The sequence below is a fragment of the Leptonotus elevatus genome, chromosome 1 (assembly GCF_054856555.1).
Source record: "Leptonotus elevatus isolate MCC_2025b chromosome 1, RoL_Lele_1.0, whole genome shotgun sequence".
Lineage (NCBI taxonomy): Eukaryota > Metazoa > Chordata > Actinopteri > Syngnathiformes > Syngnathidae > Leptonotus > Leptonotus elevatus.
In genome coordinates, this window is record NC_141239.1 from 22357213 (window position 1) to 22384104 (window position 26892).

Genomic DNA, 26892 nt, shown 5'->3' on the forward strand with positions numbered 1-26892 from the left:
ATTTTTTGTTTTTGTTTTTGGAAACGGGTGGAGGAAAGCCTTGGGCAGCTGTGCTGAAAGTATCAGGCAGATCTGGTTAGTATAAGGACTCGTTTTGGCCCCTAGATGGCAGCGATGACTCTCTTTGCACAAGGTTGGATGGGCCGCCCACCGTGGGCGTCAGTAGAAGACGTGAGGCGGAGCTAGAGTGTTGAGGAGACAATGGCTGATGAAGCCACAATGGCTGATGAAGCCACAATGGCTGATGAAGCAACCGGTTGCAAGCAGCTCACGCTTGAGCATTTTTTTCAAAGACGGAAAGCATCGATCAATACTAAAAAGCGCATTGATGTCGACGATGATGATGACTCCGAGCTTGACGCCAAAGTTGGAAGCCTTGACGCGACACGTAGTAAGCCTCACCGGCTAAGCGCGGCTAGCGCTGCTAAGGCCGGAAAACGCGCACAATAACCGACCGGGTACTTCTACACAATCGGACATTTGATCGGGCGATGGAGAGTTGGCATCGACCAATGCAGATTGATGATGATGATGATGGTGAATCCCGAGGTTGACGCCACAGTTGGACGCCACAGTTGGACGCCACAGTTGGACGCCACAGTTGGACGCGGCCTTTATTCTCACGTCATAAAGCATCACCGGCTAGCTCTGCTAACGCCGGAGCTTTCACATGCGGACATTTTGTCGGACAATGAAGAGTACCCCGAGTCCAATGCATATTCATCGGAGGAGCGGGTACAGTCTGATCACGGAGAAGACACTGTTTCTGGACTACGATGCCACCATGAATGGAGTGGATAAGATGGATCAGAACATCTACCACTCGGTATAGCAACTGAAGGACATGAGGAAGCCAGACGTAACACCACCGTAACGTAACCGTAGCATGATCCTGATATTAGACTTGATGGCAACACACACTGCAGTATATACTTGCTATTCCCCGGAAAAAACGGCCTGCAAGAAAGTGGAGCTTTTGCACGCGAAGAGGCAATCTGTTGTGCAAATGCTGTTGCGTCTCCTTGCATGCAGGGGAGAAAAAAGAAAAAGAAAAACTGTCGTTGAAACATCCACATATTTGTAAATAGCACCACAGTTGCACACATTTGTAAATAGTTTGCCAAATTGTTGTCAAATTGTTACACTGTTGAATGTAAATAAACGTATTTTGCTATCAAAAAACACTTTTTCATTCTTGGTGGTAGTGTTTTATAGAAGTAAAGCACTATTTAGGTGTTTGTGGCATCATTCATGGACAAAAAGAAGTGTAAAATTCACTAGAGTGCATGAAATAATATTGTTTCACTAAAAGCTTGATTTCTCCGTATTTTGGTCCAAAACAAGCGCAATCGGATGAAACTAACCATTTTCTATTGTTGACTACTAAAGAACGGAATAAGGTAGAAACAAACTTTTTTTTTCTAATGTAAGGTGAAAGTTCAATCTTTCATTTGGTAGAATGTGTGTTTCCATAGTCCAAACAGAACATTTTCTGTGGACCTTGAAAGATCAGTCAAAATGCTTAAATCGGCTTGCACTCACAGCATCCCTTTTCTGAAAACGTCTGGCAGTCAAAGAGTTAAGAACAATATCAAACTACATCTTATGATCGTTATGTGTACAAATTCATCTGCGGTTTGATGTTTTACGTTTTTTTTAAAGCAAGTTTTCAATACCCGTAAATACTGGATGTCACCAGTTATGAGCTCTTGTCTTTTCTTTTTTGAGGGGACAAGCAGGGAAAAATATGATTGGCTGTTTGCAGAATTGAGTAAATGAGCTGCCTCTTTGAAGTTAATCGCTTCTAATTAACATTTTTCCCTCATTCTTGGCACAGGAGTGGGTACTAGTTAGCCCCCAGGACAACGTGAGTAGCCCACGTCTGTTCTAAAAATAGCTCACTAGTGATTGGACACTGTGACTTATTAAGAAGAATTAAGACAGGACAAGAATGTCAACATTTATTTATTTAAACTTAACATGATACATCTATGTACAAAATATTGTGTATTTAGTTTAAAACTAGATTGTGTTTAACAATTCAATTCAATATAAATATATTTATCCCTAAGAGGCAATTTAGAAATATCAGCATTTGGGCAGCATTACATTTAAAAGAGAATAAAAAGTATAAATGAATATACATGTAAAAAAATATACAATATAAATACACAATTTCAATAAGGTGACTCAATGAGTAGGATAAAGTGCCAACTGCCAACATGTACATGTAAGTACAGTATATATTAAGAAGAAGATCTGTAGATGTGTAAGAAAATATTAGCTACTGGAATTGAAATGCAGAATTGCTTGGGGGACAAAAGTGGCTCTCCTCTCTGTCCTGAAGGCAATGCAGTGACGGAATGGAAGATATGCTGTTTTTATTTAATCAAATAGTTCAAAAAAGGTCATTTTACAGCTGCAACTTTAATACCATGATACTGCAATATTTTATTTCTCACGATTATCATACCGTCAGAATCTAATACCAGCCTATGCCTAGTTTTTTAATGTCCTGCTGGAACAATTGCGTCAATGATTTTAGCTAATTACAATTACTACCTGTTTTTCCCCTGATGGAAAAAGAAGGTTTATTTTAAGTACACCCCCATCAATTTATTAAGAGCACGGCATCTATTGACACTATAAAAATAAAGCTGGAGTGCAGTGTGAAATGTGTCAGCCATTTCAAAGGTAATGATGTCCTAACCAGGCAATCAATACACTTACAATTGGATCCTTGTGGATTGATATGGTACGCAGTAGGGGTGTGCCAAAAAATGGATTCTCATAAGAATCGCGATTGTCATTGAGTATGATTCAGAATCTATTTTAAATGTCCCAAAATCGATTTGAGTTAAATTATTTTATACTGTCTTGCCTTTGTCTGTGTGTGCCTTTATTTGGAGCGCTGTTCATGTTGTACCCGATTTGGCCACTTAGGATGCAGTGTGGTTCCACGCGGTCTGATACGCTGTTAAGTTGTAGCCACGTTAGAGAGTAGAAGGAAAAAGTCACGATCAAGTTATTCCAATAAAAGTTGTTGTTTTTTTCAGCGTGGAGACGTTCTTTTGAGTAATAAAAGTGCAGCAAGTAGCGCGCTAATTAGCATTAGCGAGTCAGTCTGGAGTAGATTCCTTGCACATCTTTAGATTGAAGCAAAAATCATTGGCAATCAAATCATTTTGAATCAAAAATTGTTCCCAAGCAAAAATCGATTCTGAATCGAATCGCAGCCCCCCCCCCCCAAAAAAGAAAAAAAAAAGAAAAAAAATCGGAATCGAATCGTGAGACATTGTTAGTACATCAAACCTGCTAACTCTTTTGAAATGTGAATATCAGTGGGGTGGGGGGGGGGGGGGGTTGGGATGAGCCTGCTTCAAATGGAACTTCCAAGTGACGTTTAAAACAGCCTCTCTGGGCGCATTAGATAAAGCCAAACCAATAAATGCCATTGATGTTTTTATTGAGTAATAATTTACACGGTTTAAACTGTAAGTGTTGTAATCCTCTGTCTCGGTTGTGACCTAAAAGAGAAGACACACGACACAATTACAAGTATTGATTTCGTACTTGAGAAGCTTTCATTTATTGGAGACTTTACTGCTACTAGTTTGCCGTTTTTATGTCTCATTAAATCAGTTCCTGTTTACACAAAAGATAAGCTGATGTATCTTTTGCATTTGTGTTCGCTTAGTTATTGCAGTGGTGCCAATCAATGTTGTTTTCATCACAGGGTAGAGGTTAAACAATTTTTTATTTTATTTTTTAAGCAGCAGCTCTTGATGGAAGTCAAGCCTAAGTCCATTAGTCGTTGATGTTATTAGGGCTGGGTTTTAAAAAGGGGGGAAAAAAATCGATTTTCCTTTTCAAGACTGATATCGATTCATAAAAATATCTATTTTTCCCATAAATTCATAATAAAATAGAATTTTAAAGGTAATTTTTTTTGTATCTTGTTGTTTTCTAGAAATGTAATGTTGGCACAAATTTAAAAGTATTTTCTTGCATCTATGAAAGACCTGACTTATCGCACTCTAAGACAATTGAGGATCTTATACATTTATATTTACAATTATTGAATTAAAATTATGAAAATATTTTCATCTCATACTTGCTGATGTCAGTGCTTATGTAACACTTGACTTAAGTGACTATAACACGTGTTACTTTCATTAATCAACTAAATCATTTAAACAGTTACAAAATGTAATGTTTGTAGAGTTTATATAATTTCTTGATTTTTAAGAGGAATTGATGTTCCATAATTAATCAATATTGGATTGAAGTGAAACGAATCAGATTGAATCTGAAAAAAAAAAATCGAAATCAAATCGAACTGAACACTTGTGAATTGAATTCGAATCGATTGAGGAAATTAGAATCAATACCCAGCCCTAGTATTTCTTTGTTTTAATTATTATTATTATTATTTTTTTTTTAGTAAGTAATAGTAATAGTAAGAAAAGTTAGTCTTGGTTTGTTTTACATACAACTGCATGACAACATTTCAAATGAGTCTGCAAATTTGTCGCTAGCAATTAGTGTTCATTTCGTCAACCGAAACAAAACAAAAATAATTTCGACAACACACGTTAACACACACTAAACTAGACTAAAGCCCTCATTAAAAAACAACAAAAATGTTCTTCACTTAATAAAAATTAGACTAAAATGTATGGCCATTTTAGTTCGTCCACAAACACGAGACAAATATTATATGATTTTGTAAAATCTTATCTCTGCTAATCTGTGACACAGTTATGTGACACAAACCCTTTCAAATCTGCAGCTCACGAGTGCAACATGCACAAACACGGGACAGAAAGGAGGTGGATTCAGTGAACGGTTAAAAAAAAAGTAAATTATATTTATAAAGTAACATTAAACCAACAGCTATAATGTTAATCCGACTGCTAACTAATGCTAGCTAACTCACTAGCTCATAGCATGCCACCATAGTAGCCACTTGTTGATATACTGTATTTGTGTGTGAAGGTGTTTTTCATTTAAAAAAAAAAGAGATACATTTTATGTGGAATAGTTCTAGCTCCAAAATGTTTGACATTATCTGCTGACAAAAATTATATAGAGGTTAAATGGTTGTCCTGACTAAAACTAGACTAAAACGTTGACTGTTTTTGTTGGCTAAAACTAGACAAATAAAATTATGCTTTTTTTGGACTGAAATGACTAAATTTATACTCGACTAAAAATGGACTTAATAAAAACAGAAAGAGGTTGACTAACTGCGATAAAAAAATAAAATTAACACTACTAGCAATGACGTTAGCTAGCCAGAAGCTAAGGCGCACTGCATTTACAGACTACGTGTGTGGTAGAGCTTAAGGCACCGTTGGCACATGCCATACACATTTCGTCACATCAGACTCCCGCGTCTACTCCCATTCCACTTTGCCTAGTTTGAAGTCGGACATTTCTGACTTCCCGCATCACCGTGATTGATGTTACCCACTGACGCGTAACAACAATGAACATTTCCAGCTGTGACAACTACCGCTAAGTCAGTGCGGCAGTGCCAGCCGGAGACGAGCGTCACGTAACGCTTCAAAATCCACCAGTCGGTCTGAACAAATCGGAAGCATCCCCCGACCAGTCAGCGTTAAACTGCACATTCCCTTACCACAAGCTACACGCATCTGACTTGACATGAAAACTAACACAAAAGTAAGCCTTGAAGTTGTCAGAAGCTAATTTTAGAGTCGGGCGGCGCTTTCCGGAGTTGTGGGCTTCTGCAGGCAACTATCACACCGCGTTTGTGACAGCGAGCAGAGATGGTGTTGAAACAGAAGTGGGGGTAGTGCGAGCTCTTCCACTGACGCACGGCTAATTCCCGAGCACTGGTGCAAGGAAAATGCATTTCTAACCATCTGCACAGCACGCATGAAAAAGCAGTACTCGCGCTATTATTCTTTTGGCACCACTTTTTACAAGTCATTCCTGGTGTCGCACAGGGATGCTTCGGTGTCCTACACTGGCATGGACGTGAAGCGCCGTCGCCAGCTCTTTCACTGGCTGCCAACATCTCGCACCGCCTCCGCGCTCCATCCTTTCACACCTCTGCAGGATGCGCGGCTCATGCAAATGCAACTTGTTTTCTGTGCAATTATTATTATCGAGAGAAGCCAGAAGCAAATTATGTTTCTGGTGTGAAAACATTCAGAAGCGACGATAACATTGTTATGTGATATTACAAAACTGACAAAATAATATTTACGCATAAGACACTCCTGAACATTGTGGCTGTTGGGAGCACATAATGACCTGCTAGAAAACAAATAACTGGAAATTGCAGCTGAATTTTATGAAATGATGCGGAATTGAATTGTTAAAATGGAGACTTTGCCACTTGAAGTTGGAATGGCTTGAATCGCTCGAGAAATGTGGAGGAAGGAAGACGTAGATGTGCATGAAACCATCATTAACTCATTCACTGCCATTGATGGTTATAGACGTCAAATATTCATTTGAACTATTTCTATTAGTTTAAAATGTTTTCCACTTTTGTTAACAAGAGTATGAAAACCTAAAAAATTTTTATTGTACATTTAGAACAGATATAAAATTTGTGATTAATGGTGAAGTCATGCAATTAATTACGATTAAAAATTTCAATCGCCTGACGCTCCTAATTTTTTAATAATCTTTTCTTTCTTTTTTTTATCGCATCAAGCGATTGCATTTTTTTATTTTAATTAAGCGCATGACTTCAATAGTTAACTCACAATTAATCATCAATTTTATATCTGTTCTAAATGTACAATAAAAAAAATCTTTCTTTTAAAATATATATATATATTTTTTTATTTCTCGGTTTTTATACTCTTGTTAACAAAAGTGGAACAAATGTTAAACTATTAGATATGTCAATGGCAAGTGAATGAGTTAAAGTGAAAGTCAACCTTAAACATCCCTTGACAATAATATCTTATATATGACCTCACTAGTCTAAACATGACATTCTGATTAATATTACATTTTTGGAATATGAGTTATGAAGCAAAATCCAGCCGTTTTTATCCAAATCGGGGGGCGGCCATTTTGCCACTTGCTGTCGACTGAAGATGACATCACAGTTGCTCAGGGCTCAGGCAACAACAAATCACAGCTCACCTGTTTCTGAAGCTATACTGTGATTGGTTGTTACCTGATACCTGAGCAACATTGTTGTCATCTACAGTCGACAGCAAGTGGCAAAATGGCCGCCCCCTGAGAAGGATAAAAACAGCTGGATGTAGCTGCTTAACTCATATTCCACTTACACAATATTAAACAGAATACCATATTTAGACTAGTGGGGCTGCATAGAACATATTATTGTCAAAAAAAAGTTGGGGGGTTGACTTCCCCTTTAATGCATTAATTTTGTAATTGAAAGGCTGCAATAAAAAAAAAAAGTGATTTTGGGAAACAGTGGTAAGCAGCTCACTATGGAAAGAGGTTAAAAATATCTCTTAATTTGAGAATTGTATCATGAAAATTTGGGAATGTGATGAAAATGTGATGAATAGTTCTGTATATGTACTGAGAATGTTTGAGAATGAATTGAGTTAGTATATGGTTAAATTAGCCAGTCGAGGCTTCGTGTAAAGTAGATTAGCAGACTAGCGTTGGTTAACAGCATTAGCTTCTGATAGGTTCAGTGAGGTTGTTGACACGGTTTGTGGCATATGTGTTTTCCAAATACACATAGTTTAATGTATAAACTTCAACATTTACAAATCATGCTCAGGCAACAGAAGCCCAGTAAGGGGAAGGAGCCAGATGGACTCTCAGGGTAAAACAAGCCCCTGCATGGCACATTAAAGAAGTGGTTGCTGACATTGAGAAAACATACTAGCAGGGAAATCCAGGTCCAGAAAGTAAAAAGTAACAACATTGCCACAGTGCTTCTTCTCACCCGGCTCCCGGGGAGCTTGTTCACTAGGAAAAAAGGAACACGAAAGGCTGGAGAAATACCAAGGACTGAAGAAAGATTTAGACAAAAGTGTGGAGGGGAAATGCAACAGTGGTGCCATTGGGGATCGGGGCACTGGGGTCAGTAACCCCCAAAATAGGTGGATAGCTCCGCAAGAGCACAAGAACACTAAAATCCTGCGCACAATCCTCAAGCTGCCAGGCCTCTGGTTGAGGATCTGCACCGACTGCAGGGAAAAAGGAAACATGCTTGCAAATACTGGACAACCTTAGCTTTCAAAATGTGTCATCTGCCATTTTCAGTATTGTGCCCAGAAGAATAGCAATACATGGAACAAAAGTTAATGAAGCTCAAAAACACTTTCATTTCCATGTAATGCCAGTTTTCCAAGTTGACGTCGATTTTCCGCTCCGTGTTGCTGAGCTTCAGATAGACCACCACTCAAGTGAAGTGTTAAAAAAAAAGTGGCACTGAGATGTCCTTGCATGTTGGCAAGCAGAGCCACAGTCGCGAGTGCACAAACACACAAACACTTAACAGGAAAAAGACAAAGAATGAAGCAAACGCTCGCACTAAACTACCAGCCGACCCCATTGACTCCAGCTCCTGAAGTCACTCACTTGGCCATGGCCTTTAAAGGCACACTTTAACACAAGAATCCTGCAGTGCGGGTGTGACGTCGGACGTGATTACACTTCATAAAACCAGTTCATTTCTTTACATTCTCTTTTGCTGCTGTAAATTTTTACACAATACGGTCCTATTTTTCTACAATTCAAAAAATGTGAGCCTTGTCACGTTTTGTTTTTGAGGGGCTGAACCAGATTAATGGCATTTCCTTTTATTTTAATAAGGAAAAATGATTTACTATGCAGAGGTGCCTTGAGCTACATGTTAAATTTTTTTCCATGACCACCCTCATAAATCAGAGCAGCCGAATCTCAAATCATATTTCCCGATTGAAATGAATGGAAATGCAATTCATTCATTGCAACCTCCTCATAAACACAAATTATTTATTTATGTATTTATTTATTTTTTAATGGCAATGCAAGTGACAATGATGACGCATCCCTCAGCCGTCTCTGATTGGCTAGTTTTATTCACGCCGTGATATCTAACTCATTCACTGCCATTGACAGTTATAGACGTCAAAAATTCATTTATATTATTATTATTTCTATTAGTTTAACATTTTTTTCCCCTTTTGTTAACAAGAGTATGAAAACCTAGATTTTTTTTTATTGTACATTTAGAACAGATATAACATTTGTGATTAATCGTGAGTTAACTTGTAAGTCATGCAATTAATTGCCCGACGCTCCTAATTTTTAATTGTAATTAATCGCATGTTAACTCACGATTAATCATAAATTTGATATATTTTCTAAATGTACAATACAAAAATGTCTAGGTTTTCATACTTTTGTATACAAAAGTGGAAAAAAAAATTTACTAATACAAATAGTTCAAATTAATTTTTGACGTCAATAGCCGTCAATGGCAGTGAATTTGTTAATAAATATATTTAATTTAATTTAATTTAATTTAATTAGCGGGCAGAGAGATATTTTTTTTCCCCAAAACATTTTAATTTTGTAAAGGTCATACAGTTTTAACCAGGGACAAACTGGGAACAAAATTCAGCCCAGGAAATTATTTGTCAACGGGGACGGACATGCGGCAAATCTTATTCGTTGATGGGCGGGAGGGGTGTTGAAATACCGAAATTCCCAATGGCCAGTCCACCCCAGGCTTCAACATATGACCAAAAAAGAGTTTTTAATCATTGCAAGCGCTACCTTTAAGCCTACAGACATGTTTCACACTCCAACTCCAGTAGAATGTCGCAAGAATGTAATAAAAAACGGAAATCATCCGAAACACGCTCACTTTCAGGCTACTCGGTGTGTGGTGTTGGTACTTCATGTTGTGTGTTCCTGGTCAGTGCTCAGAATGTGTCTTTATTTGCTGGTTGGTGCAGCAGTTTCACAGCCACCCGCCTTCTCAATTGACAGTCACAGGAGGTGAGTGTGACTCAGAGGATGCTATCGCATTGATTAAACTAGAAAACCTAACCATACCTGAAAAACGTATTGATTATTTTTCTATACATATTGAAGCTGTGCTTTCGATGACAAAACATTGTTAGGCCCAAGACTCAACACAAGTGTCAAAAAAATTCAGCCTGTATAAAAACAATGAAAAGGATTAGGGATAGTCCGAAAAGCTGGTATCTCACTGAGCGGTTAACGCTTACAAACGTAGCGAATTTTGGGTTTTCATCAGGATTTGTAAGATGTTCACAGACAGTTTTTACTTGTTGCTAAGAATTTAGAATTTTGTTCAAACAATTTTTCACTGTCTGCAAAGATATTTTCAAACTTTTATGAATGCTGACAAAAAAAACAAATTAGCTACATTCGCATGCATTTGTTGCTCAGTGAAATACAGGGAAATTTTCATGTATGTATTTATTCTTGTTTTTTTTTTATGTCGACACTAGTAACTCCCTACACTTTTATTTAAAGAAATAAAAGAAAATTAAGGAATTATGTAGAAATTTTGGAAAACTTTATTTACAGTACACTTTCGGGAGCTATTTACTTGCTTAGTTTTAGATTTCGTTTAACACATGGACCATGGAAGCTCCCTGCAATTTTTAAAATATTTTTTAAACAAAACAGTCTATTCTTTATGTTTTATTATTGGCAAAGGGATGCAACATGTGGCGTAAAAAGACAGCTGGCAAAAGTCAGATGATGCTGACCTTTTAATTAAAATATTTTTTTATTTTTTTATTTTGACACCAATATTTTCTCTTTTACTGCAAATGAATATCGGCTTGAAATATCGGTTATCGGCCTTCTTGACTGCTAATAATCGGTATTGGTTTCTGCCCTGAAAAAAAAATTATGCTCAACTTTACTCAGCTGCAGCTGCAGGGAGGAATCTATTAAGACAGCTGTCTTAAATTTTGGTAGAATAAAGTGAAATCATTTTTAAAATGTTCACTTTAAAGAGCTGATGCTGGATGGTCTCTACTGGTCTTTTTATGACAGGCGGTCTAGTAAATTTGTTAAGCGCATGAAAAACTGTCTCGGGTCTCTTTTCCTGGAAACGCATCACGCAAGCCGCGCTTCACGGGGGACAGTGAAGTGATAGTTTAATGAGGCATGTTATGAATTGTTGATTAGTCACAGTCACATTATCAGAATGCGGCAAGAGGACCATAAACCTTCCCAAACGTAGATTTTATATTCCACCCTAGCCCCCCACCCCTCAAAGCGAGTGTTCAAATCACAGGTAGCCGTGCGATGAAAAGGCGTCGCTACATTAACGTTGCATAACCAAAACGAGCTCATATGAGGCGACGAAAGCCTGCTGAAATCTAATTTAGCGCACCGGGCACAGAGTGAACTAGGCCACAATGCGGCAGTTTGATAAAGTGATTTGCTTCGGCAGCGGCAACTGGAGCAAGGCCAGAGTGTTTCACACGTCAGAGACCAGGTGAAGACACACACACATGATTATATCGCCATCATTCATTCATTTGTATTTTATTCTCTCCAACAATTCATTTTGCTCATATTCGTATGCTGTGGTTGATTTGAATTAATAATTCAATTGCTTTTTTGTATTTTAGGGGGCTTATATTTTGTTCATTTAGTTTGAATAATTAAAAATAGAATAATGAAAACATTGCCAGATTTGTTGTAAATTATGACATGACGAATGCGCGTCAGTTGTTGGGGCTGCCGAGAAGAGGTGTGCATGAGGGCTGTGGCCAGGGCTGTGGCCAGGGCCGGACTGGGACTCATTTTCAGCCCTGTAGTTTCAGGGCTCAGACCGGCCCACTTTGGTTAACATTTTAATGAACATACACAATTTTACAGTTTGTGTATCAATGTACAATAGATGAGCATTTGTAATTTACAATTGAATGCTCTTACAAGAGCATGGTCTTTCTTTATTTGAACATGTGAACATAAAATGGGCAAAAAAAAAAGGACAAAAAGAAACCAATAAGCAAATGTACATTAAATGGGATAAGACATATTACACTTTACAAGGCACACTTTCCAAATGAAGTTAAACCAGCAAGAATAAGGCAGCTAATACTGTACTTCCTGTTAGTACTCTTATTTTGAAGTTGAACTTCTGGTGCACACTACTGAGCTGACTGACACCAACTTGAAGAGAGCAACCGTAATCGTAGGAGGCTTTCCCATCATCATAATTCAAAAATTAAATACAAGTGTATATATATATATATATATATATATATATATATATATATATTTAAAAAAAAATATATATATACACATATATTTCTTTATTTTTTGTTTTTATTTTCACTTTTAGTCATTTATTTAGTCATTTATTTATTTTGAATTTTGGCAGTTTTGATCCTCCATAGTTGCCAGCCAATAGCAGGTCACTTATAAACAGGTCAATTAACATAACATGTGTATATTAGAAAGGTGGGAGCCTTCCACCTTCCGAATACATCACACTGCGTGAGAACATGGCATACATGAAGATTGGTAGCATCCATCCATCCAATATCTGAACCGCTTATGTACCACTTTACTGTGAGTGTTTAAAGGATGAATGGTTCACTATTTATCTTATTGATTTTCTGGCGGGGTCATACCCGCAACCTGTAAGAAACACAAAGTTTAACATGCCTGCAACATATTGTGCATTTTTGAGTTTGGCAAAGCTCTTTTTTTTTTTTAATTCCTCATTACAACAGTATTTTTTCAAGTATTTTTGTGAGCCACCACTACCCAACTCTCCGAGTCAACTATAAATCGTACCATTTGTCTATAAAGTTGTTGAAGTGAACCTCTGCAGAGGAGCTAATACTCCTTGCACACTAACAATGCCACCTACTGTAGTGGATGTGCAATTACACTTTATTCTACTACAGCAATAAATAAATAAAGTTCCCTGGAGTGACACCTGTGCCTGTGGCATCGCACCGCGGCCCACTATTTGGGAAGGACTGTGTTAAGAATAATGACAAGAAAGCCATTTCAAGAGGGCCTTTGCACCTTGTGCATTTTGCCATTAATAAAATCTCAAAGGAAAGAAGAAGGACATGATAAACTCATTCACTGCCATTGACGGCTTTAGACGTCAAAAATTAATTTGAACTATTTCTATTAGTTTAACATATTTTTTCCACTTTTGTTAACAAGAGTGTGAAAACCTAGATTTTTTATTGTACATTTAGAACAGATATAAAATGTGTGATTAATCGTGAGTTAACTAGTGAATTCATGCGATTAATTACAATTTTAAAATGTAATCGCCTAGCACCCCTAATTTTTAATAATCTTTTCTTTGTTTTAAATCGTGTCAGGCGATTACATTTTTTAATTGTAATTAATCACATGACTTCAATAATTACCTCACGATTAATCACAAATTTTATATCTGTTCTAAATGTGTTTTTTTATAGGTTTTCATACTCTTAACAAAAGTGGAAAACTAATAGAAATAGTTCAAATGAATTTTTGACGTCTATAGCCGTCAATGGCAGTGAATGAGTTAATCGCATGACTGCATTAGTTGACTCATGATTAATCACAAATTTTACGTCTGTTCTGATACAATAAAAACAATTATAGGTTTTCATACTCTTATTAACAAAAGTGGGGAAAAAAAGTTAAACTAATAGAAATAGTTCAAATGATTTTTTTACGTCTATAGCCATCACGGCGTGAATAAAACTAGCCAATCAGAGACGGCTGAGGGATGCGTCATCATTGTCATTTGCATTGACATTAAAAAATAAATACATAAATAAGAGTGAAATACAACTTGGCATCCTTTCCCCCCTAGAAATTAAACACATCCTTGCAGATTTTTTGAATACTGAAAGGCTCCCCTCCCCTTCTGTAAGGAAACAGTTAAGAAAAGCTCTTGGTCTTGTGCTGAGGATAAAATCACTTTGCCCCGAACAGTCAGAAAGGAACAGAAAGGAGAGGTGTTATTCCCAGCTGAGTGACAAAGAAATGACTCACTTGCCACGGTATTTTTTAAAGGTCTCACATTTGGATCTGTTTCTATCTGTACGTTTTGCTGAATACATTTTTAACAGAAAAGTATAGTTTTTAGGGGAAAACCTAGAATTGAGAGAAAAGAACAGCACAGCTACATGATTTCATACTAAAGTTCCAAATCCAAAGTGAAGGAAAACTCCTCCCAATGAGCTCAAATTCCCATCATAAAGTATTAGACTCTGCTAATCCGAACCCGCCACACAGGCTGCGTTGGAGAATCGACTCTCAACTCTTGGCTTTTGAGATGAGCCAAGAAGGCAGCTGGAGCGCCCCACATAGAGACGATCGCTGCCACGTCTGAGTCACGTTTAATTTCTCGCACACGTGTGCGCAGATGATGCTTCTATTGGCTCGATCTGTGTTCCATTTGTTTGTTTGTTAGCAGGGTAGGCTACTGCGAATAACACTTTCCAGGGATATCTGTGGAAGGGCCAAGGAATACAGAATCTCATTAGATTTGACGAAAAATAGCGGTAGGACATTTTGCTCACATTTTTTTTCCACTGAATGAATCATGAATCTTAATGAAGAGATCTATGCATAAACAGGAGGTGTGTATCTAAGAAGGTGGATGAAGGGAAAAATAACCATGGTTTGATATGTCCTCATGTAACCTCTTATATAAGGATATGTTGTTGTCCTGAACTGTTGTACGAATCCAGGTGCCCAACAATTTGTAAATAAAGGGCGGAATCAGCCTGGGAACTCTTCCTTGTTTATACTACAGCCTTCCCTGCTTCGCAAAACATGTTTTCGAAAGTGTCTGAGAAAGGGCTTGGCTAGCCCGGTTTCCCAAGCTAACGAATAAAAGACGGAGCGGCACACGGTCCGGACGGAGCCCGCTGTGGAACACGTACGATTGCCCAGCCGTTGTTGCAGCTCGCTTCACCCGGACCGTAGGCCCCCCGGTCTAGTGTCAAGGTAAGCGCTGATGATGATCATATTATGCTGCTTAACGTTGTAGTGTATTGATTGCTGTTTGCGGGGAATAAAAGGTACAATCATTCTAGCAAAGCACAGGTGTTGATGACTGGCTGCGGGGAATAAAACGTACAATTATTCTAGCACAGTATAAAAGTGTTTATTGCTGTTTGCGGGGAATAAAAGGCACAGTTATTCTAGCAAAGCATATCAGTTTCTGTGTATTTATTGTTGCCGCCGACCACTCACGATCCTGCATAAAAATATAAAGGTGAAGTAGTGTTTTCCACAAAACAGCGGACAATTTGGTGTGTATCCAAATTATGATTGCTCAGCCTTGGCAGAGGTTCACTCTCTTGTGAGTGGGATTTGTTATCATTGCAAGTGACATTGATAGTGTAAAACCTTTTTGTGTTCCTTTTATGATGAGATTCTCTATGTTCTCCTGCAAAGTGCATAAAGGACGTCCTCGGTTAAGTCACAAATATTTACTGTAACTGTGAGTTTATTTCTGCATTGGCGTTGGTTAGTGGTAAACTACAACTACTTCACGTTACATCATCGCCATAGAAACGGAACTCCATCGTAAATCAAATCGTAAATTTTGCTTGTTTTGTAGTTATTTTTTATTGTATGTTAATTACTGTTATTGTTTTGTTTTTATTCATTTTCATGTTCAAATAAACTGAAACTCACATTTAACTCAATCAAGGTCGTTAACCAACCTCCTCATAAGCCATGTCAGGCACTATTACTGTTTGTTTTTTTTCTTAAAGGCTTGTGCTTCTACTTGCATTTGTGTCCATTACAGCTACATTAGATGTGCATGTCAGTAGCAATCAATAGGCATCATATTATTCATTGTATTTGAAAACGTATCTTTAGAATGTCAGTTTTATGAAACACAATTTCACCATCAATTTTGAAGATACCAACACCATAATAAACACAGTACATCTACAGTGGTGGTATGGCCCATAGTTTCTTAAGTTAGCCTTTAGGGGTTAGCATTACACCAAATTGGCTTGTTAATCATAAAAATAATTGATTGTCATTATTAACTCATTCAGTGCCATTGACGGCTATAGACGTCAAAAATCAATTTTAACTGGGCTGGTAGTGAATGAGTTAAATGTATTTCGCCTATTTGAGTAACCAACATCCATTTGATCAAATTCTAACATAATAATTAATCGGTTATGATCGATTTTGGTATTTGGGTGCAGTTAGAAATGGCTGCTATGTTAGCATCTTGCTAGCAAAGCTACCAACCGGCTATCTACTGCCTGTTCTAAACTAAAAAGATAGAGGCTAATATGTTCTTGCTAGTTAAAGGTTTTGAGGTATACTGGATCAAGTACACACACAAAGGTCAAATTTGAGCATTAAACCTCCCTTCCAATCAACATCAGCAAAAGGGTGAGCGCAGAAGAGGTGCACGATCTACGGTACACGTTGCAAGCATAAGGGACTCACTGGAGAGCGGCATGAGCAAAATCCAATTATTATTAGGTACTGCAAGAATGTTGGCCGTTACAAAATGGGCACCTGGAGATCTGCTTCCACCCCCGATCATGGTTAAGTAAATCGCGGTTAAGTAAATCACGTTACAAAATGTGTCATTGTCCAATCTCTAATGAGGACAGTTTCCCACTAAAGGTACTTCAAACCTATACAATGTTCAATCAAGGCGGGAGGTCACGTGTCAAATCGCTACTTTTTTGTTGTAATCAGTGCTCTCACGGTCAGTTTTCCTAACTGCTAACCAGTGTTCCCTTTTCACCAAATGAATACAGTTGCCTACATTTTGAAGTTCCAGAGAATAATATTTTCCATGTCATAAACCCAGAACAGCGCTGCATGAAAGCAAGTGTCTTCCAAAATCTATTTTGCCCGCATGATAATGCAGGCAGTGAGCTTTCCCCCCTGAAGGCCACGCGGCAAATCAGTTGAGCTTTTGCAGAAAGGGGATACACGCAGAGCAATGTTGTGGAAATCTTAGCGCTCGTGCCAGGGATGAGCTGTTTAGGATGCGGGCTCAAATTCAAGAGGCAGTGACAAAAGGTCGTCGGCAGCCTAATTGGATGCCGGGTGCATTCGGTATTGCAATTTGGCGCAGGTTAGAGAGGATACTAAAAGCAATAAGAGGAAAGGGAGGAACTATGATTAGCAATGAGATGGTTCACAGAGTTGCGAGCAACATCACGGAAACCTAGCGGCGCTTCAGATGCCCTGAATGTCATACAATTTGGATTTAGATCAAAGTGTGGTATAAAAATAGGAAGTTGGGAGTTTGACGACCAAACAAAGCAGCTCAGTAGAGCAACAGCAAAAGATTAACTTTGATCAATTCCCTTTCCCGTTGGCTTGACAGAACACGGAATTGACCATTCTTTTGTCAACAAAGAACTCGATTTGGATAATCTGCGACGGATGTTGTGCATTTCCTCTTCTCCATCCATCTGTTTGTGCTGCCCAGTGCCTATGTTAGCATCTCGCTAGCTAGCTACCAACCGGCTACCTACTGCCTGTTTTAAACTAAAAAGGTAGAGGCTAATATGTTCTTGCTAGAGGTAAAAGCTCAATTGCCGAATTTCTTTAAAAGATTAGGCTGAGGGTTACCTGGTGGTGTATCAAGTCATTATTCCTCCCAGATGATTCAATTGTTTAAAAGGGGAAATCCACGTGTGCCGTCGATGGAGTTGTTTCACTCTGTTATTGTGACGTGAAACGGAATGATAGCTAATCAGGAAGTGACTTGAGGTTCATTGATTATTTGTATAATGTGTTTCACACATCATTCACCACAATAAAAATAACATGGAGAAAAGTTTGACTGTGATCAAGTTGCCATAATCTACGGAGACAATATTTTGCTTTTCATAAAAACACTTGACCCAGCCTCCAGATATTTAAGTGATACTCAAAGTTTACTCAATGACGCCAATGGTTATAACATTTTAATGTATGCATCCTCCCAACCTTTTTTGCCAGCACAATCTACTCTTTTTTTCTTTTTTTTTTTTTTACTGGAGTGGGTGTGGATCAGATCAGCACCCTCTGATTTGTGAGTGCAGAAAAATACCAGTGAGCTAAAAAAACAACAACAAAAACCCTGGGCCACCGACACAACTCGGGACCGTGTTTGAACGCTCAGGAAGTGAAGTAGGTTACTATAACGACCTATTTTTTTTCTTTTAGAAATTTCAAGTATTTCTTTAACATATAGCGATAACCTGCACACACAAATCCCTTTTTTCCCCCCCTACACTCCTCGCGATCAACTTGGGAGCAGTCTGCGGTCTACCAGCTCACTAGACAATCTGGTAACTAGCGGTTGTGTTATTACTTTGGCACCTGTAGAAAAAATCACCAGATGCGTGCTACATGATTGCATTTGTGTATGCTCTTCAAAGAACGGCCAAAATGGACTGCGCAATCAAAACCACACATTTTAATGAATTTATAAATACAATTTTTATTTTATTTTTAAAGGACAGGAATGTTAAAGAGTGGACATGCGCAGGAAATTTGATCAATTTCTTCTTTGTATTTTCCAGCAATCTAAATGAAGCAGCATAAGTCTGGGCACACTCATTTATTTACTCAAGGGTTTGAAAAACGGTCGCAAACTCGATTGCTCACTCAAACAGATGTGGACGCTGATCTACGAACCGGGTCCACCCAAGGTCGTGTCTGCCAAACGTGCTTCATTGTTGCGCAGTTCATTTTGGCCGTTCTTTGAAGAGCATACACAAATGCAATCATGTAGCACGCATCTGGTGATTTTTTCTACAGGTGCCAAAGTAATAACACAACCGCTAGTTACCAGATTGTCTAGTGATCTTGAAGCACCACCCATGCAGTTCGCCCACAAACCACAAGACCGAGAGAGCGCGTGAGCATTTAGCCCCCACTATATGAGGTCTTTAGTCAGTGATCGCAACTTTAGTACACAATATGGCTGCCAAAAGAGTGAACACGCAGTTTGGGATATTAGAAGACCCGTTGAAAGCAGTAAGCACTAAGCACACACATGCAGATTTGTCTCCCACATTTAAAAAAAAATGTGGTTAATATAAATTGAAAAAAAACAGTGTATGTGTTTACAAAACAGATGAGTCTGAACTGAAAATAAGTCTGCACGTGAGGAAATCTTGCTTACAGTTGATGTTTCATGTTTGGCGAAACTGAATTTAAGAGTCAGGAGTCAGTCGCCTGGAAGTGCACGCGACGAAGCCGAGGACAAAGGAAAGCGCATCCGACCATTGTCGCTCTGTGAGATGCATATTTAAATTTTTGTGAAGCGCCATTTAAAATGTGCCCGCCATTTTATTTTATCGAGCACTTGTCTTATGCGTTTGACAGGATTGCATATTACAAGCGAGAGACGAGCCAATGACTCATGTGCTACTCTTTAACTGTCCGCATTTTCTTCGTGGCCTCTTGTCGCATCAGGAAATTAATACAATCTTCACTCCATGTATGCCGGCCGCGCATTTGCTGTCAGTGGCTTTTTTTTGCCGCAATCAGTTGGTGAGAGACATGATGAGCGAGAGTCAAAAGGTCCCGAGGGGGAGCCAATAAGCCAAACATGGAATCGCGTGTCGGGATAATGAGAGCATATTGCACGAGCGAGACGCATGCGCATGCCGTCACTTTCTATCAATGTCTGACGATCGCTGCCCTTCAGCTTTACAAAACTAAACTATGTAGGCATTTATTTGATTTTTTTAGCATCATAACATTCCTGACATCTTCAAACATACATTTACACTAGGGATGGGCGAGTACCCGTACGGGGTATCTGTATCGTGCCGGTGCCAGTCTTATTTTAAGGTATCGGTACCCGCCCTCTTGTGAGCATTTTACGATCAGGAACTAGCAATTAGAAGAATAGTAAATTGCAATTGATTTCATGCAATTTTAAGGAAAAATGCTATCTTAGAATATATAGGTGTTGTTTCTTTAAAATTACCTGTCGTTGTTTTTGTTTTTTGTTCCTTCAGCAAAAGTACTAGTATTGGTACCCTAATTAACACGGCAGCTCGTTAAACACATTTGATGACTATTGCTGCCTATATTACACAGTGGTATTTTCCAAGTTCAGGGCCGAGGCCTAATTTACATACATCGGTGATTCATTAGGGCTCATCGGGTGTGCCGTGGAAATGATTCGATCTCACTTCATCTGTCTCAAGTATTATTATTAATTACAAATACATATTTGGCCATCTGTCCGTGCTTGTGATGAATAGTGACAGGCAGGCAAAATAAATGCTCTTCAACCCGATGGCAGAAGTTCCAATTAACCCGTGTACCCACCTGTTACCATTCAGGTTATAACAAATAATTTAGATTGCAAATACAGTAACAGCAAAATCAGGCAAAGAACCACATGAAACACAAAATTTAAGCAAATGTAAAAAAATTGACATCACTGGATAGAAAACACTCATGTTGTTAATTGTATTAGTTTTTTTTCAATTCGTTTTCTGCTCTGTATCTGTTTAATATTTCGGTTTTAAAGACGTATTTAAACCTACCTATTGTTTTACATGATTTCAGTTCATCACTGCAGCTGTTCCAAAGTGTAACAACTCCCTTCATTGAGACACAGTGAAGCTTCATAGTAGTTCTAATTGGTTGTTCTTTAAACACATAAAAATTCTTCTGAGATTATGTTTGCTTTCTCTCAGTTCAAAAAAACCTTTGGATGCTATTTGGTAACTGCTGATTTTTAACTTTATACATAACCTGGATTGTTTTATAGTCAACCAGATCCTTAAATTTTAGTGTACGTATTAAATTTGATGAAGAGTTAGTTTGTTGGTTTCCTGTAGGTGGATTTATTTATAATTCTTATTGCTCTTTTCTGCAGGATAAATATACCCTCTGTATTTGTTTTGTCTGTATTCCCCCTCACTTCCACACAGTAATTCATGTATGGGAATATAAAGGTGCAGTACAAGATGTATAATGGATGTATTTAGAAAATATTTGACTTGATGTAAAATTTACACAGATTTTGCTATTTTTCCTTTGATGTAGTTCATGTGAGATTTTCATCCCAGTTTCTCATCTATTATAACACCAAGAAATTTCATTTCAGATACTCTTTCGATCTTTATATCATTTAGCATAAGCTTTTTAGTGGAACAAGTCGGACGGTTTCCAAAAATTATTAATTTTGTTTTGGCTAAGTTTAGTGATTTTTATTTTTATTTTATTTTTAGCTCATCGCCAACTTCATCAAAAAGTTTTTCAAAATTGTCCCCACAACAGAGCAAATTGGTGTCATCAGCAAATAATGTAAATTTTAATGAACCAGAGACTTCACAAATATTATTAATATGTAAAATAAACAACAATGGTACTAACACTGATCCCTGAGGAACCCTACACTTAACATCTAAAAGTTGTGATTTTCCCAAGCTTATTTGTACATACTGTTTATTTCATGAATAACATGAATATGATTTGGTGCAATATTCATGTTGGTGAAGCATGATTTTGATGTGCGCAACCAATGTCCATACTATGTAAATCCAACACCCACCCCCTTCCGACCCAGTGTAGTGAATGACAATTTACAATTTAATGTACAAATAACTTATGTAAGACTGATCAATGTGATCATGCAAAAACTAGAGTTGTTTACAACTACATAGTTCATATTAGCATTCAAAAACAACTTTGCTCATTTGGAAACAGACTTTGTTTTATTGTTGTCTACTTTAGTTTAGATTTCAAAACCATTTGAAAAAATTAATGCAGTCATAAAAACTTAATGGTTCCATTTAGGATGGAACTTCAATCCTACTGTGGCGAGATAACCCGAATTTTGTTTGAACGCGGGATAGTCGATCACGAACATACACTAAAACAATCATAAAGTAACAGTTACAGTAGAAGTGCTGCTTCCACGAGTGAAAATGTTTTTATCGCCTGTGTCTAAATGTTCACCCCTAACCCCCTCATTCACTATACATTCCTGCGCTATATAGTAGCCTAATATACTATACAGTGCCTTCCTTCTGTTTGGCAATTCGGACAGCCAGCTCACTACTTTCTGATGTAAATTGTATTTACTTGTATACTTACTTACAATGTTTGTTATCTTCTTGTTTTACTTATCTTTACTACATGGCCGATTTCTGCCCATGGGGAGAAGGGAGTGAGAAGAGAATCAGGCTCTCTGCCCCTGCTCATCTTGCTCACTCGCCCTTGGCCCAACAGTAAGTGTGGAAATTGAAGCACTCACTTTTTCGGCAAGACAAGAAATGGGCTGTGTAAAATGTAATGTAATGTTTGATCCTCAGGTATTTTGACTAAAGCGTGCCACGGACATGTTATTAAATACACCTAAAGTCTTCAGTCAAACTTTTGTGCCCTTTTCCCTCCCAAAATGTTGGTGAAATTCAAAATTGTAGCCTATGTCCTCACCGGTTTTCAACTTTACTTTTTACCACATTGTCACATTGCATCTAAAGATCTCTTCTCATTTCCCAGTGCCAAATGTAGAAATGTGCCGGGGCGCTTCTTCAAAGAATCGTATTAAAAATGGAGTACAACAGGAGCGAGCTTACCTGCAGGCAAAAGCTCCATAGAGAAGCTTTAAAGGCAAGAAACCGGCTGTTACAGTTTTCTATCTTCTGAGTGATAAGAAGAAGAAGAAGAAAAAATGTGTAAAGTCCCACAGAAACACTTCCAACAACAATATCAGCATATCTAGAGCAGTGTTGACCAACACCCCCTTCCTTCAGAGAAAGAAAAACAGTCTAGTTTATCAGCAAGGATGTATCATTGTTTATAAGAAAATTACCATGTGACGGATGTGTTTTTTGGTACAACCTCTAAAGTTGAACACAATCTACTGTTACATCTCTGATTTGCTAGCATTTTATACTAGCCTAAGTAGGAGTTTAAAATTCAGCACATAACATAAACCTATTAAAATATAAACAACAATATCTTGTGACCACAATTGACACGCAACAAGGCAGCTAGCCAGTCCATGGCTAGGTGGATAGCGTGAGAAGCTAATGTGGCGGCCCACATCTTCGCTCGGGGCTTGTTTTTGTCAAATAGCAGAAACAATTGGACTCAAATGCACGGCACAGAATTCCATCTGGAAGTCCAATATACCAACAGGAATTAGAACAAATATCAGGGAATAGAAAACTACTAAAATAACAACAGTCAGTAATAAATTTCACTGAATATAACCACCATTATGGTCATTGTCTGCTTTTGAAGTACAACAGCGCAAATATGGCAGCTAACCAGTGGACTGATTGTGACTATGACTGTCTACATAGGCCAAATAAACAAACACATGTAATAAAACAACACCAAACACAAAAGATCCAAATCAAGACCTTTGGGGAGGCTGAAAGTCCCAACACAAAAAAAACCACATCCATTATTCACTTTCTTATCCTGTGAACGGATGAGGGAACTTAAAAACTTTAGCTACCTTAAAAAAAATAAAAAAAAATAAAAAAAGTCTAAACTCTGGACTAGTTGTCAGCCAATCACAAGGCATACCATCACACTAACATTAACGCCAACTATCCTAACTATCAAAAAGTAAAACAGCAACAGTGCCTAACATCACTTCACAGAACCAACACATTACTTTTGATGGTTAGTGACTAGTATATGGCAGCTAACTAGCCTGAAACCTAGCTAGCGTGAGAAGCTAATGTAGCAGTTGACATCTTTATTCAAGTGTCTAGCATGAACAGACAAACTGGAAATGGAACTTCAAGACGAGTAGACACTAGTAGACAAAAATCAATTGATGAGCTATCTTAAACAAGGTCTTCTGAGGTATCTTAAATAGGACAGGCTTTATGGCATTTGAGAATTGAAGTTACTTAAGAAGATTTAGAACATCATATTCGTATTAGGCCTACTGTGATTGAAACAAACAAGACACTGTGACATTAGATTTGTATTTCAGTTTGACAAATAAAATCCATAAAAGGCAAATTATGTCCATGATTCTATTGTCCTATACTTGCTCAAGTTTTGCGGGTGGTAGAAGTGGGTGGAGGAGATTGGTGGAGGGGTCGGCGTCTGCTGTAGCTGATTAAATCTCATGGGGAACTTGGTGTGCAATGGTGGGTTGAATGTTTACTGTACGGATTGTCAGCTTTTTAAGAAAATACAGGTTAAGTATGACGTTTCCATCAGGGGCTGATTGCTCGCAAAATGTGCCCTTTTTTTTTTTTTGCTTATATCCGAATATTTTGTTTTAATATTGTCCAAAGAAAATCGTTTATCTCCGAATGTTTTTCCTATTTCGCAAAAGAAGACAAACTATTGATTTAAAACAGTTTTGGTTTTTTTACATTTTCAAACCTCATTTTATTGTATCAGCGAATATTTTTCTGGAACAAATTTTGTTCCCGGCACATCTCTGTGTCACATAATCACTTCACCGTGTTGAAAACACATTTTTTTTCAAGAATATGCAAAAAGAAAAAAAGTTCTATCACATCAATGTATTTATATATATATATATATATATATATATATATATATATATATATATATATATATATATATATATATATATATATATACACCGGCAATCATAGTTCTAGAAGTAGACATAATCTCTCATTATATTACATAGGTCAAGCCATGCCTTACGGGATGCTGACATATTTCGCCGCCATCTTTCTGCTACGGATACTCAAAGGAGAAGAACTTCACAAACGTATTTAGCTTCTGCCGGTGCTTGCAGCTAGTGTCGGACCCAATGGGTCGACCGTCGCTTACCTTCCATAGCTGGGGCCTGCAGGCGGTTTGAGTCCTGTGAATCGGGCTCCCCTCGCTTGCTATCTTCTCCCGCTAAATGCTCTTGTTAGCCGCTCCAGCTAGTTGTTGCTAGCCACTCATGCTCACGGCTCCCGCTAGCTCCTGCTCACCAGACTGCTCACTCGCTCACTCAGTAGCCTTTTCACTACAGCACTTAAAAACTTACAAACTTTCACTTAACATAAATTGTAATATATCGTTAAGAATTTTTGATAATATTCTAACAATGTGTCCTGTCAAATTAACCGCAACCACAACCAAAAACGAACCCTCAATGTGACCACAGCTGTAATACCACGCCCCGAAAAAGGCGAATCAAGGTCAGTCACTTTCATAAAAAGCCACATGATTCTCATCGCTCACTTCAGACGTAGTGTAAAGCTACATGCAGCAGCCTTGACTCAGACTTTATTAATCCAGATAAGGGAATCAATAGTGATCCTGCCTCTTCACGGCGCTGACCACAGAGGTCCTCGGCGCGACAATGAAACGAGGAGTGAGGTGGCGTTCACGCAGGGGAGACAATACAATTCAGCGAATAATTAGCTACAGCCGGGCTCTGCTGCCGAGATACGGCTCCGACTTTGCAAAGCTGACAAACTGCACTTTGTCTCGCCTGAGGCCTGACAGACACAAGATCACACGGCAGAAAAAATTAATGTTTCCAAACAGCTAAAAAGTGCACGGCCCTGTCTATTTTACGCCGACTTAAAGAACTATAAATACACAAAGAGGGACACAGGAAGCTTTAAAAATGCATAAACCTCTTACCACTCTCCACGCACATTAATATTTATATAGGCTGCAAGACATGGAAGGGAATTTACATCCCCTTACCTGGGAGGGCATGTTCAATCTGAGAGTGATTTAATTTTGTTTCATAATTTTGCCTGCATTACATCCTAAAATGCGACTGAGTTTTGTTTTCGTGAGGGAACTACAGGAACAGTAACCCACTTGAAGCAAACTGCTGCATGAACTGTTCCTGTCAAGAGACACTTCACCCAAGAAGGCCCTATTTTTGTACCATGCGCAAGGCATTCTGATTGTACGCATGGGTGGAGTTTTCTTTCTATTGGTATTTTGCTAGCATTGATAGAAGAGGCCGCTGTAGGAGGGAACGCAGCCCACTCACGGCTAATCGAAGCGGCTCCCTTTATAAATCCATTTCCATCCAGATCAAGGTGTGCTTGCGTTCTACATAGACTCACTGGAGTCCATGCAGGAGATCAGCGATCGCAAAGTGCATTTACAGCCTAGACTAAGTGCAATTTCTGCAAAAAATTGCGTGGGGATGCTGAAAGCTGAATGCTAATAGTTGAATGCTAAGCTGAATGCTCATGAAGTAAATTGAAAGATACATAAAAATTACAAAATATTAATTGTAGTTGAAAGATTAACTAATAAAACAGAACACTTGAACTGCAATCTGTCTAAGGTGGGATTCGAACCATCGCCTCCTGTTTACCGGTTAAACTTCCGCTGCACTAGCTGAAAAGTTGTCCAAGCGGGGTTTAAACCCAGGTCTTTTGGTGTGGCAGGCAATTGCTCAAAGAATAGAAGAATCTGTGACATTGTATATAATTATACTGAAAGCTTGCATTGAATTTTGAATATAGAATGGAGTAAAAACTAAATAATGACAAATGACATCAAAAGTAATTGATGTGAAATCATTTGACAATGATTAGCATTCAGTATTGCATTTGAAAAGGAAACAGGTGAGTTGTGATTGGTCGTTGCTTTAGCCCCGAGCAACTGTGATGTCATCTTAAGTCGAGAGCAAGTGGCAAAATGGCCGCCCCCCCTGAGATACATAAAAACAGCTGGGTTTTGCTGCTCAACTCATATTCCACTAATGCAATATTAACCAAAATACTATATTTAGACGAGTGTGGCTGCATAGAACATATTATTGTAAAAATAAAAATTGGGGGGTTGACAAAAAAATGTCATCAAGTCAGCCCGCCCCGCTCCGGTGGGCGTCCTGACACCTCGGGCGGGACCCAGTATCCGGGGGGCGAGCCCTATCGCCCCGCCGGACGGGTCCCATATGCCCGCCGGGGTCCTGGTGGGGTGGGTGGGGGTTTGGTGGGCCGGTGCGCCTCCTGCCCCCGCCCGGTTGGG

The 26892-nt window shown here is 38.4% G+C and overlaps 1 protein-coding gene across 2 annotated transcripts in view; it reads right to left on the minus strand.

The window, feature by feature from the left end:
* crhr2 (corticotropin releasing hormone receptor 2) overlaps positions 1 to 26892 on the minus strand; it is a 58865-nt gene that overhangs the window by 24311 nt on the left and 7662 nt on the right. The window contains exon 1 of one of the 2 annotated variants that reach the window (XM_086084730.1): positions 22524 to 22653. The exons of the other annotated variant lie outside the window; for it this stretch is intronic. Coding sequence (XP_085940856.1) covers positions 22524 to 22542 — 19 coding nt within the window. The 5' untranslated portion in view covers positions 22543 to 22653. Of the gene's footprint in view, positions 1 to 22523; positions 22654 to 26892 lie in introns of those variants that run through there. 2 annotated transcript variants of the gene reach the window in all.